Below are 15,213 nucleotides of genomic sequence, written 5' to 3' on the forward strand. Positions count from 1 at the left end.
AAAGGGTTACATGGTGTGAATTGACGATCACTCCAATCTGGGGGACGCTCACAGAAAGCGGAAATCATCTCATCTTTGAACACAGTCTACAGACGCTTATAACCGGGGTAGTTAGGATGCTCTACCCTTGGAACATGAAGCACATCCGCAACAAGCTACGGTTGACTACAATGCGCGTACCTCAAACGCAAGTAGAAAAGAGAGGTACTAAAAAATCAAAACCATGCATGTTGGAGTAAAACTCCTGGATTAGTACGGTCAGACAAGTGACCGGGACGTCACACAGTGACTCCCATCCCCGACTATGAATGACAGTGGGAAGCTCAGTGTCGGCAAAATCCACCAAAATGACTCGACGTTTCGAATGAACACCTCATCGAGAAAAGTTCTCTGAGAAGTCCTTTCGGGCATTCTCATCATGGAACCGAGTATGAGGAGTAGGATCAGAAGAAGACGATGTCCTAGAATGCAAAGGGTTCTGGGATGGAGCTAACTTACACTTAGGTGCCATAGACACGACTAACGTAAAAAGAAAGAGAGGGAGAGAAAGAAAGACAATCAGAAAAGCTCCAAAGCAGTTCAAATATAACAAGTATATTGAAAAGAGAATACGTATGCATAGGAAATGCATGAACATGTGATATGCAAAAGAAATTACATCATGGGCTCAGCCCAATCCAATCCTACCAGCACACAATCAATTTGCACATATCTAAATGCATGATAATACTGTTATTATGCTAATGTGATGCAATGCATGAGATTTTAAACTCATTTAAGGGAAAACTCATCACAAAATTTCAATAATAACTCATCAATTTTGAAAAACCCCAAAATTTCTCAAAAACCCCAAATCCTAGGTTTTAAAACATGAAATGCATGTAAATGAAGGAGAAGAAACTTACCAAGTGTAGAAAAAGCCTTGAAAAAGCTTGAAAATCACTTTGGTAGAGGTTTGGAGTGAGAGAAGATGTTTTGGGAGGAGAGGAGACAAAGGTATCGAGAGAGAGATTGATAGAAATGAAGAACAGGTTGCACAGAACCTATATATAAAGGTTTAGTAAATCTCGACAGAAGAAGGTGTCGAGAGGTGTCGATCAAGGTGTTGAGCCAAGTGTCAAGGATTTGGCCATCGATAGATACAGGTGTTGAGGAAGTGTCGAGGTACAAAACATCAAACATAAGAGTTAAGGCTCGATCGATCCACTAGGTGTCGAGAAGCTATCGAGGGGATAGGAACTTTCTCGTTCGATCCATTAGCTGTCGAGGATCTGTCGAGATTGCGATAAGAAAAGTCCTTAAGAGCTCGATAGATAGCCAGGTGTCGAGGAGGTATTGAGGAGGTGTCGAGATTACTTAAAAATCGTTTTTCAATAAGGGAAAAACATAAATATGAATGCAATCAAGCATGCAACTCAACCAAAGATCCAATCAACATTTTAAGCTCTCAATATCATCTCTCAACAAAAATTTAAGCACAATGATCCCAAAAACACACACATACACTAAACAAGTCTAACCAATTTTATATTTCAAAAACAAGTCAAGACAGTTTAGTGAGGATACATTAACACATGCAAAACCTTGTGATGGCCAAATCACATTGTATCTACATATGTATCAAAAGTAGCAAAGACTATTGCTTGTTGTGTGTGAGAAACATCGCAAGATTGCATAAGTGTATACATGTTATGACGATTTGAGATATGAGAAAATCACTTTAACTCACACACAATCATAACTGTTTAATGGGGACTATCACCTTTGAGGTACATCCTATAACTCCCACATCTCCTAGAATACATGCTTGCAATCATATTTAAAGCATTTTTGGTCTTTTTCTTTTCATTTTCTTTGCATATTTTTATTTAAGCAAGTCATGCATAGGCATATAAGAGATAGAAAAGAAATACCCAATTATGTTAAGCTTTTGGCATTCCAATTTTGCTATGCCGAAGCACACACATGTCATTGACATTGCACTTTTGCTATGTCAAAGCATACATGTGTCATATTATGATTGGCGAGCAACAGTGGTGAGATGGTTATTTATACCTTTCTCTTAGGAATTTTTTAGTCATTCCCATCAAAAAGAGTGATACGAGTATTAAGTACAAGAGATAACTTAATCTTACTCATCACAAATAAGAGCCACAAAGCTCACTTACTTAGTTGTGCATAGAGTTGCTCACCTAAGCTACAAGAGATACAAAGTTTAGAAAACTTTATTTCAATGGCCATCCAAGGTACATAAGTACCAATGTACACATAACACACATTGTTTTTGTATTTTTCTGATTTTTCAATTTTTTTTTTTAAATAATCAAAACTGAAAACAAACAAAAACATGTTAAACAATGCAAAGTATAAAAACTAGATGCAAATGCATGAGAAAGAAGGAGGAGAGAAAGAGATCAATCCATGGAGATAACACCAATGTTTTGACGAAGGAATTCAAAATGTATACTATCAAGAGGTTTGGTGAACAAATCGGCCTTCTAATCATCGGTGTGAATAAACTCAAGAATGAGAATACCATCTTCGACAAGCTCCCTAATGAAGTGATGTCGAATCTCTATGTGTTTGGTTCGAGAATGTTGAATCGAATTCTTAGAGATGTTGATGGTATTGGTATTGTCACAATAGATAGTGAGATGCTCTTAACAAATACCATAATCATGGAGGAGTTTTTGCATCCATAGGAGTTGGGTGCAACAGCTACCGACAACAATGTACTCAGCTTCTGCAGTGGATAACGAGATGGAGTTCTGCTTTTTACTCATCCAAGAGACAAGATTGTTACCCACATAAAAACTACCCCTCAATGTACTCTTTCTATCATCGGCATTCCCAACCTAATCAGCATCAAAATAACCAGTTAAGACATCATTTGTGTCCTTGCTGTACCACACACCGAACTCAACAGTGGTTTTGACATACTTTATAATTCTTTTTAAAGCAGTCATATAGGATTCTTTGGGATTAGCTTGAGATCTAGCACACACTCCAACACTGTAACTAATGTTAGGTCTACTGGCAATAAAGTAAAGAATACTTCATATCATGCTTCTATAGAGAGAAGAGTCTACATAACATTTGGGCTCATAGGGGTTCTAACAGAACTAGCAGATTCCAAGCCAAACTTTTTCACAAGATTCTTAGCATATTTAGATTGAGATAGGAATATACCTAAATCTTGTTGACAAATCTGCAATCCAAGGAAGTGAGTTAACTCTCCAATCATGCTCATCTCGAACTCAGCTTGCATGAGTTTTAAGAAATCATGAGCAAGTTTATCCTTAGTCGACCCAAAGGTAATATCATCAACATAGATTTAAGTAACTATCAACTCGCCATCTTCCTTTTTGATGAAAAGAGTCTGATCAGCTTTTCTTCTTGTGAACCCATGTGACACCTTGTGTGAGCCGATCATACCAAGCTCTAGGGGCTTGCTTTAAGCCATAAAGTGCCTTCTTGAGATACAATACATGGTCTGGAAAGTGTGGATCAATGAATCCTTTTGGTTAGGCCACATAGACAGCTTCTTTAAGTAGCCCATTCAAGAAAGCAGTCTTTACATCTATTTGATAAAGTTTGAAGTTCAAATGACATGCTAGGGCAAGGAGAATTTTGATGGACTCCATTCGAGCAACTGGGGCAAATGTCTCATCATAGTCTACTCCTTCCATTTGTGAGTATCCTTGAGCTATAAGCCGAGCCTTGTTGCAAATCACATTGCCCTCCTCATCAGTCTTATTGTGGAATATCCACTTTGTGCCGATGATGTGCTCGCCCTCCGGTCTAGGTACTAAGGTCCAGACATCATTTCTCTGAAACTGAAGGAGTTCATCATGCATTGCTTCGGCCCAACTTTCATCCTGAAGAGCTTCCTCAACTTTTGTAGGTTTAACCTGTGACAGATAACAAGAATAAGATACAAAGTTAGCAACACATTTATCAACTATCCGTTTTCTTAATGTGAGTTCATTCATATTTCCCACAATAACTTCTGGAGGATGATTTAATTTAATCCTGGATGAAGGTCCTTTCTCTTCATGAGATTCAGAATTTGGTGAAGTGGGTATATCTACAATCTTCCACAACACTGGGAGTACCGGGAGGACTTGGAGATGTAGATTCTTGTTCAACAATTTCTTGAACTTTCTTAGGCTCAGGAGGAAGAATTTCTTTGGGGAATTCCTCAATACCTTTCTCAAAACCGAAATCTAAAGACTCATCAATAACAACATTCACTGTCTCCATTACTTTCATGGTTCTTTTGTTGTATTCCCGATAAACCTTGCTTGTGGAGGAATAGCCCAAAAATATACCTTCATCACTCTAGGAATCAAACTTTCCCATATTCTCTCTATCCTTGAGGATGAAACAAGTACTTCCAAAGATTCTGAAATACTTCACATTCGGCTTTCTTCCTTTCCATAACTCATATGGAGTCTTCTTGATACCGGGTCTGAAGTACACTCTATTAACTGTATGACAGGCAGTGTTAATGGCTTCTCCCCATAAGTTTCTAGTCACATCCTTATTGTGTAACATGGCTCTGGCCATCTCTTGAATAACCCTGTTCTTTCTTTCTACTACACCATTCTGCTAAAGAGTAATAGGAGCAGAGAATTCTTGAGATATACCTGATCTTGTGCAAAAGGACTCCATATACGACTTCTTGAATTCTTTACCATGGTCACTTCGAATTTGATCAATCTTCAGACTATTTTCATTCTGCAGTCTTGTGCACAAAGCTTTAATGTGCTTAGGAGCATCAGACTTGGATCGTAGGAGAATGACCCAAGTGTACCTAGTAAAGTCGTCTACCACAACCATGATGTATCTCTTACAACCAAGAGACTCGGTTCTAGTTGGACCCATAAGATCCAAATGTAGAAGCTCCAATGGCCTAGATGTAGTTGATGTTTGAGTGCTTGGATGCTTAGCTTTCGTCTGTTTCCTAAGCTGACATGGTCCACACACCACATTGCTCATTCTACTAAGCTCTGGTATCCCCAAGACTGATTCATGCATAGATACAACAGAAAGATGTTTGTAACTAGCATGTCCCATCTGTTGATGCCATAGATCTTCATTTGGCAAATGAATGCTATTGCACACAATATCAGCATCAGGAACCAATCCATAATAGTTGTCTAGAGTGCGAACACCACTTATGAGTTTCTTTCCAGACTCATCCATGATAAGACACTTTCCCTTTAAGAATAGTACCATGAAGTCTTGATCACATATATGACTTATGCTTAACAGGTTCACCCTTAGACCTTCTATGTAAAGAACATTTGCAATGTCAGGTAGTCCAGGTAGAGAGATAATTCCCTTCCCTTTAATCTGTGATTTGCTCCCATTACCAAAAGTGACATTGCCACCTTTCTTAGAGTCGAAAACCTTGAATAGAGATCGGTCTCTAGTCATGTGTCTTGAGCAACCGCTATCGAGGTACCACAAACATGTGTCCATAACTTTAAATGCGGACTTCATCATAAAACACACTTCATGTTTAGATGATAGATACTGGGAATGGTGTTTTCTCTCATTTGCCTTTTTCGAGCTAAACCTTTAACTTTCACTCTTCTTAAACGAACTCCTTCGCACATTTTTATTCTGAGACAGTCTAGTTTCTTCTTAACTAAACTAAGATCTTTTTCAATAGTCATCATAAGAGAATTCAAATAACTTTTAGACTTGTATTTTCTGAGGCACTCAAACAAATAGAGATTAGAAAAACAAGATGTATTTGAAAACAAAGATCTCTTCAAGCCGGTTACAGCCATGACAACAGGGGCCAATGAATCAACACAGTAAAGATTAAACCCTAATCAGAGTGTGCCTACTCTGATACCACTTGATAGGCCAAAAACGAATTGATCTTTTGTGATAAATTAACCAATTAATTTAGTCAAGTGAATTAATTAAGTTAATTAACATGCAAACGCATGGTAGCACAAACAAATCACCAATAAACTAATTATGTAGCGGAAAATAAATAACACGGTAATTTGTTTACGAATGGGGAAAACCTAATAGCAAAAACCCCACCGAGTGATTTTTAGGTCACCACTCCCAAAATTTCACTATTATAAAAAAAAATGATTACAAGTAAAGGAATCACAATACCTTATACTAACCTACAGTTGAACCCTTACCCCAATACCCAATTGGACTTGTTCTGTAGTGACAATTTCCCCTTTCGATGTACGGCTCTCAAGTACATGACTAACCAATGTGCGAATCCTAGTATGCGACTTCAATCACCAACTAGAGAAGGTTGTTAGCTACAAAGTTCTTCGGTTCATCCCAACGATGAAGATCAAGAAGATGCTTAGTTACAAAATCCTACGGTGCACATACACAACAACTTCTTCACAAGAATGATGAACTAGGACAAAACTTTGTCTTTGGTTACAAATTGCTTGAACAGACTTTACTCAACACTTATGCAACTTGTATACATTTTGACGGCCCTTAAAATAATATTTTTATATGTCTAGGGTTAGAAGAAAAGAAAGCTCAAACACATAATCCTGGATTAGAGTCAAAACAGAACTAGAATTCTATTTTTCATAAAGCTCGACAGATAGCTGTTTGTCGAGATGCTGTCGAGCAGCTATTGAGCCACGGGGCTAGAACAGCTTCTTAAACTCGATGGATAACTAGCTGTCGAGCTAGCTGTTGAGATTTAATGAACAACACTTCTTTAGCTTGAATCTTGGACAGCCTTGCATGTCTTCAACACTTGATCTTGAAATACAGTTTCTTAAAGTATTAAACACATCCTAGATCTACCCAAATACAAATAAAGTGCATTTTGTCAAAGAATAAGCCAATTACATAAAATAGTGACATATGTTCCTAACATGTGAATTACATATGTCCTAACAGTGCCTTTTGTTATAGCCGGTTCATTGTGGGTTTCTTGGGTGAATAAATACTTACTAAAGGGTTAGTCTTTTTGGTCTATGAACATAATAACTCCTGGTGCTGGGGGATATGTAACATAGAGAGGAGGCAAGGCTATTGATAAGATACAGGTTGGGCAATGGAGAAAAGATCTTTACTTAGCATGACCATTGGCATCCTAGGGGTGCTTAGATGATCCAAGCCTTTGGGTCACGGTTGATTTGGGATTATGCCAATAGCTCAATTGCAAAACTCTCAGTTTATTCTCGGTCAGCAGTGGAATTGACCAATGGCCAGATCTGAAGCTTTGGTACAGATAAAAGCTGAAGTATTCAACTTGCAATTAGGTAATGAAGATGTTTCTGTATGGTTGCATTCTTCTACCAAAGGCTATGTATGTCACGGGAAACCATCAGAAGCAAGAAGGCCCCTATGAAATATGAATTGATTGAAGCTTATTTGTTTCCTTCTTCTATTCCTAAGCATTCTTTATATGTTGGATTGTTGTACAAAAAAATTAAATAGGCTGCCAACTAGGAGGGACTGTATGGCTTCCTGAGGCTATCAGGGACACATGTTATGCTTCTTTTGTTGTAGCAAGATTAAACCGTGTGACCACCCATATTTTGAATGCTCCTTGTCTAATAGAATAGGCACTTCAATGCTAAAGAAATGCTTGTATTGTTGTCCTATGCTGGAATAGTTGACTGGATTGGGTTGTAAATAAGCTTAAAGGAAAGAACTTTCAGCGGCGTGTATATATTGTTGTTATCTGCCATCTTTGGCTTGATAGAAATGCAAGAATCTACCAAGGCCAGATCAATATTGAAGCTGGTATTAGTGTTATATTACGGAAAGTTGTATAAACTGTAAGACTTTGACTATCATTGTGCTGAAATATGCCAAGATCCATCAAGATCAGAGATTGGTTTAGTTTGTGGAAGCCTCCCTATTCTATTTTTAAGCATTAATATTGTGTGCTGTTCAGTGGCTATGTATAACAAATCTGTCTGCGTGATCTAATTTGTTTGTAAGTGTTTGTTGGTTCTAGATTCAGTAAGTAGCTGTTAAGTGTCACGTTTTGTTGTATAAACCTATTATTTGGGTTACCATGGGTCCGTATTCTGACTTTGCGAGCTTAAACCATGTTCTTTCTGGTCTGTTTAAAATAAAAGTCTTTCATTCATTTTTTTTTTTTTTTTTAAAGGTCAATAATGTATGCCATATAAACAGTAGGCACCATTTATATATATATATATATATATATATGTATGTATGTATGTATGTTTATAACAAAAACAAAACAACAGGCAGAAATTAGCTACCTAAAATTAATTCGAGTATGCTTCTATATTTGAATTGATTTCATTGTGCTAAGAATATCAATCTCCACAGAATCAATACATATCCACAACATTTTCACAATAATTTTATAATAATTTCTAGGTGACAAGCTGTTATTAGTTTTAAACTTGGCCCACCATTGACATCATTTTTTTTTCTTGTCAATTATATAACTTGCCACGTAGAATTTTTAGTAAAAATGTTGTGAAAATAACATTTTTTTATTAAACTAATAGTCAATGAAAATGCAAGATGCCAGCCAGCTTCAATCATATTACCTTTCTCAAAAAAAAAAAAAAAAAAAAAAAAAAAAAAAAAAAAGGGCTTCAATCATATTACAGAATAATTTGGACTAACAGCCTGGTATGTAGTTATTCCAAATTCCAATGCATAATAGATATTTGATAAATAAAAAACATTAGGTTTACAGTTTTTATTTTCATTTTTTATGCATCCAATATGTTGTTTTTGCTGTCAGAGTAGAAGACTTAGCATTCGAATTACTCGTATTCCAGAACCAAATCGGCTTAGAAATTAAACTTGGTTTGTTATAAGTTGTGGCAATACCATTCAACATTCGACTGATGCTAAAATGAATCTTCTTTTCTTTTCTTTTTTTGGTGGTAAGAGCGAAGAACATTATTCAAAAGTGGTGAAAACAGAGGCAAACTTACAATTATTAAAAGATATGTACATTGAATTCTCTAAATTAACTGCAGCTTGCTTGCTACACTAGAATTATCCTTTTAGAAGCCCATCAACCAAATTCAATAATATTCAAAGAGGAAAAAATTTTGCCACTGAATTTTGCAGACAAGGAGATCAATGTTTTTCATTTTCAAGCATCACCCACACACATTATCTCATATATTGGTTGTGATAACATGGTCGTCTCCACCCTTAAAATGGTCCTCTTTTTGTTCGTCTAAGAAATCTTCCCTAGCATTGATAGCTAACATAAGGGCAACCATCCATAAGAGAGCTGCATCCAAGGACACAAAAGCACCACCACCAAGGAGGCCTGTTTTAGCTGTGGGACATTCTGTTTCGAGGTTATGATGGACATTGTGTGACCGGTGAAGTTGCTCTGTGATGGTTGGCCATAATAGAAACATTGCTCCCATTCCAGCTGCAAACCTGAGCGGACAAAATTTCACCACCATCAATCATCTTTAGTTAGTAAACCACAAGAGCTATAACAAGTCAATTTGAAATAGATCCTAATTTGGATTAAATGATGTGACAGTCTATATATCCTGTTAAATCCAGAACAGGATCATCTTTATTTCAAATGGAGATAATCCCAATTCAGATTAAATTATGTGGCTAATGGCTATTTGTATCCTATTAAATCCGGAACAAGATCCTCTCTATTTCAAAAGGAGATAACTTTTTCATGGTAAAGATTCTTTTTACTTGAATCTGACAATCTACATAATGCTTCATCATTTAATATTTCACATGATGTAACATTAAGTACAAACTTTTAGTTTTGTGATAATTAATCCAAATCATGAAATTCGGTAAATGGTTTTGGATGTTGTTTGGCCCAATATATAATGATTAAATAGTTAAGGAGCCTATCTATATAGTATTTAACAAATAGAAGGATTTGAGACCGTATAAAGAAATAATACTTACACAGAAACGTTGAAGAAGATGGTGAAGTTCATGCTTTTAAACAAAATGGACTGCGGAACCTGTTTTCCTCTGTAAGGGTAAAAGACTGACAAGTAGCCAAATACAGATGAAGCTATAAGAAACACAAACGAGAGAGAACCCAAAACAACTGTGGGACTCGATGGGTACTTGCAAATGACGACATCTTTCCCAGGAATTGGGGTGCCAGCTGCAGGCTATCAAAGCCCAAAAGAACAAAAATCAAGGATAATTTCATTGAAAAAGAAATGAAAAGACAATGCATATGATTTAATTTAGTAGTTAGTACCACAAATTAAACTTCCAAAGGTAATATACAGACAAATGGTAACAATTAATTGGGAAAAAAAAAATCACTTAAAGGCAAAAACAATACAATAAAAAGATAAGTTGACATCTCAGCAATTGTCGATCATCAGTTGTGAATTGTGATTGGAGTTAAAAATTTTAACTTGGGTGCTTCATTAACCTCACTTTTATTATGCAAAATCATATCAATAATTATGAAAACAGAGAGAAGATTTGCCCCAAGACTTGTTTCTCCACAATGTGCACATACATACATGAACATAAATAAGCGGAAGTGTAACATGAGAGCTTTAAAAGTAAGAGGGATAAAAATACCTTCTTAGTTTCAGCTAATACTCCTAATATGAAGGAGATCAGACCAAGTACACCCACAATAATCGCCATCTGTACCGCAGTTATAGCCATGTTGCTAACCAATAATGCAACGATGAACTCCTGCAAGGGTCAACGTGAAAATTAGGAAGAAAAGACATGAAAAATGAATAATACCTTCTTAGTTTTCAATTTTTGATAAGAAAAGAAAGGCCACCCCACCTCCTTAACGTGTATTTTTTATTTTTTATTTTGGTTGGATTCATTTAGCAGAAAATTCAAAGCATGTTGAAAATAGGCAAAATTCTCCATAATATTATCAGAGTTGAAACAAAATTCAGATCGTTCAAAATTATTTTTATCATAAAGGAGAATAATTTGGAATAACCCATGAGTCCAATTAGTTAACAGAATGCAATAATATTCACAAAAGGAGAATATATCAAAAGCAACAGAGATAACTATTAAATCAACCCTTCAAAAGATTAAAGAAAAGAGAGAGAAAAATGAAAAGAAATGTTACCTTAAGTCTGCTTGCCTCTTTGAATGTTTGAACTCTGTTGTGCAATTGAGAATTGTTTGATTATAAATAAATAAGAGAAAGGCTGCGAATTCAAACATGTTTAGAATTTCACGGCATAAATTCAGGAATTGAATCTTGGACGATTTGATAGCACAGATTCTGAATCTTGTTGGAAGTTTAGCTTAAATAAGTGCATTTGGCTGTCAGTCCAAGTTTTGCTAGCTGTGTTATACCGGTTTTAACTTTTAATGACTTATATTTTAGAGGATAGTCTAATTTATTCCACAATTTATTTGGTATTTTTGGCTTAGCTCCTATTTAGTTTTGGATTTTCTATTTACGCCCTAAAGGACTTTAATCAATTTAAAACACCCAAGTCCCTTTACGTTGTCCTTCAAAAAAAGTAAAAAAATTCCCTATTTTGGGAAGAAAGTAAATACTTGTTTTACATACAGGTAACCTCTCACTCAAAAGGTGTGGATCATATTTTTTTAGGAACTACACATTATAAGTGAGAGATTACATGTATTGTATATGCTATATAACCCCTCCTTTTTAATGATGGAAATTATACACAAATACATTAATTACACTAGTGATAACTACTATAGCCTATATTAGAAGAAAAACGTTTTTATAATAAATTTTAAATGGTAGGTTGTTATTAGCTGTTATAGATGGATAAAAAAGTGATTTAAGTTATAGATTCAAATTAGAACCAATAAAATCTTACCATGTAACATTTGTTATAAAAGTGCTTCATAATAAAATGTATGCAAAAGAAGATTATACTTTTTCTAACTTTTTTTTTTTTTTTTTTTTTTTTTTTTTTTTGAGAAGAAGAAAAAGAAAAAGAAGAACTGAAGAAGAATATTGTTCAAACTAAATAACCAAATATTGAATTGGTAAATCTTTTAATAGTGTAGTTTATCTATAGGCAGATAAAGCTGCATCTCTGTCTGTAGAATCGGTTTGGTTGGAGGATTTATCTCCTTGTTTTTATCCTGCTTTGTTAGCTGATGTGTTGTGAATTGTGATCGTCTTTTATTAATAAAGATTTCTAACCTTTTATATATAAAAAAATAATAATAAAATAAAATAAAATAAACATAAATAACTAAATTTGTGATAACTTAGATAGTATTTTTTAAGGAAATGTTTTAGGTAAAGGAAATAACAATTTATTATGAAAAAATTTCAAATGGAGTGACAATAAATGTCATTAGTGTCAAATCAACGTCATCATAAACAACGTTCTCAATATTATTTTGTTGTGGGTTTAATTCTTTTTTATTGAAAGATAAAATATAGAGTTTATATATAAGGGCACGTTGGTAGACTGTAATAAACACTGTAATGTAATAGATATTCTTATGACATAACTATTCGGTTGTTTGGTTATGTTTTTATTACAATGAATAGTTATTCCTTATGAATAGCTATTCTTCAAAATAAGAAATAACTATTTCTTATCAAAAGTACTGAATATCTATTCCTTCAACTTATGTAATAACTTTTTAAAAAAATTTCCTAAATAGCCATTAATTGCCACATCTTCAAAAGGAAAAAAAAAAAAAAAATTCCTTGTTGTTAATTATTAACTCTATTTTGAACACCCTAAAATAAGTGTATTTTAGGAAATTTGACTTAAAATTGATTTAATTACACCTTCTTTTTATACTCTAATAAATTGTGAATGTATATTCAAGATTCTATTATTAAATGGTCACCAAACTAATGAATAATAATACTTATTACATTTCAACTTAATGTATTCCTTGTAAAACTTATTTCTATTCCCATGTAATAATCATTTCAATGTATCAAACGTGCCCTAATAAATATGGGTTCAAATTACATCTGGTGTAATTTTTGTAAAATTACATAAACAGTACAGTATCTAAGGGATTTGATGGTAAAAAAAGGTCAATTACTTATGATATTATTACCACATTATTTATTAGAACTATTTAAATAGAGCTCTTGAAAAGAAAAACACCCAGCTGCAAGAAGAATAAAAAAATTCCCAAAAACAACGTCCTGCGCTTACAACCCAACCCCAAAAGATTTAAGATTAAGATTTGCTTCCAACGCTACAGGAACAGGAGGAAATTGAATAAAAGAAATAGAGCTTGAATTGGTTGCAGATAGGAAATTTAAGTAACTTGTTATAGGTTAGGGTATGTTATATTTCATGTCACACAAAAAAATACAGTAAAATTACAAGCAATAGTACCCGTTTAATCCACATATACGACATATACCCCCTCCCAAATGTGCATTCCCCCCCAGCACATCTATAAAGCAAGTTAATTATGTACAAAATTCATTATCATCATATATACCTCATTGCTCCAATGTCAACATTTTCCAACATATGATGGTATATGAGGTATATGCATCAATTTTATGATCGAAATAGAAGTTCAGGGCTGCTTGCAGAAATTTTACATTATTAAACTCTATAAAGCAAAAAAAACAAAAAAAACAAAACCAACTTGCTGTGTAGCAACTTATTTATAAAAAAATTGATATGGGTTGAGTTTGATTCCTCAACCCAATTAGTAGTACCTCTAGAGTCTACTTGTACCCCATATTATGAGTGAGAAACGAAAATTTTAAGACTACCATAAAAACTGCCCAAACGTGACTTACCTACATCAACTCTTAGTGTTATAATATTTACAAGTGATATATAAATAACCATGTGTATTAAAATAAAAAAAAGAGGTAAGGTAAAGTAAAATAGTGTTTAAAAATGAGATAGAGAACTGTAAGAAGTTGAAACCCAATGAAACATTTGAATTTATTAATTGAGATAAGAATTGTGATAAGTAAAAAAATTGAGATTTAAACAAAAAAAAAAAAAAAAAAAAAAAGATGATATACGTTAGTATAAATGGATGGGAATTTGTGATACCTGTGTATAGAATTTGGATAGCAGAAATTTTGGAATGTTTTAAAGTTTTTTCTTTAAAAAAAAAAAAAAAAAAAAAAAAAAAAAAAAAAAAATTTGGATAAGAATGAGTAGTTTTTATGTGAGGTAGTGGGTTTTTTTTTTTTTTTGAAGTAATTTTGTATTTTTTTTAATAAAGATAATTAAAATATTTGAATACAAATAGATAACAAACACATATAGGAATCAGACATATAAATACAAATAGGTAATGAGAATAATAGTTTTTTTCCCTTTTCGTACGTGAGATTGTATACAGATAGGAATCAAACATTTGAATACAAATGGTTAGTGAGAATAATGGGGTTTTTTTTTCCCTTTTTTACGTGAGATAGTATTACTATTTTAACCTTATTTATTTTTTGTAGGGAAAGAAAAAAGAAAAAAAAAAACTAAAGGGTATGTTATTTCAGAATTTGTATAATGGTATTTTGGTGCACCAAAAATTGAAAACGAAACTAGGGAATCCTCTTATTAATAGAATCCTCTTTTAACATTTTTTGGAAGAAGTAATTATGTATTTATTTTATAAAGATAATTGAAATATTTGAATTCAAATAGACAACAAATACAGATAGGAATCAGACATTTGAATACAAATGGGTGGCGAGAATGACAGTTGTTTTTTTTTTTTTTTTTTGGTACGTGGGATAGTATTACTGTTTTAAACTTTTTTCTTTTTTGCAAAGAAAAAAAATAATCTAAAAGGATATATTATTTTAGAATTTGTATTAGGGTATTTTGGTACGACAAAAATTAAAGACGAAACAAGGAAAACTTCTTATTAATTGTACATATTACTCTTATTTATGCACTCTTAAATTTAAATCATACTCTTTCTCCAAAAAAAAAAAAATTAAATCATATTATTCCTAGGACAAAGGCTTGTACTTATATATCTTAGCCTCTTTCTTTCTAAAAGCTTAAAAAAAAAAAAAAAAAAAAAAATTGTCCAATAAATTACATTGTTTAGACAATCAATATTAATTATATGAGTTGGACTTTTGGAATAGCCAATGAAAGCTTTTATTTTTTTTAACCTAATGATAGGTAGAGAGTAGAGCAAGGGGAAGTGGGGTTTGAAGCAAAAACATTTTTATATTCTATAGTAGATTGTAAGGAATTTTTTTTTTCATTCTCAGGTCATCTCAAGGCATTGTGGGGCCTGAGGCGGCTACTTTAA

At 33.6% G+C, this 15,213-nt stretch overlaps 1 protein-coding gene across 1 annotated transcript; it reads right to left on the reverse strand.

The window, feature by feature from the left end:
• Nucleotides 1-9,099: 9,099 nt before the first annotated feature.
• Nucleotides 9,100-10,107, reverse strand: LOC126724394 (uncharacterized). Its single transcript, XM_050428947.1, has 2 exons — nt 9,913-10,107; nt 9,100-9,408 (listed from the first exon to the last, which is right to left on the reverse strand). Exons 1-2 carry the CDS (start codon nt 9,942-9,944, stop codon nt 9,135-9,137), a joined length of 306 nt encoding a protein of 101 aa, XP_050284904.1. The 5' UTR covers nt 9,945-10,107; the 3' UTR covers nt 9,100-9,134.
• Between the last annotated feature and the right edge of the window lie 5,106 nt (nt 10,108-15,213).

This window comes from Quercus robur, chromosome 4, assembly GCF_932294415.1.
Source record: "Quercus robur chromosome 4, dhQueRobu3.1, whole genome shotgun sequence".
In the NCBI taxonomy this organism is placed as follows: domain Eukaryota; kingdom Viridiplantae; phylum Streptophyta; class Magnoliopsida; order Fagales; family Fagaceae; genus Quercus; species Quercus robur.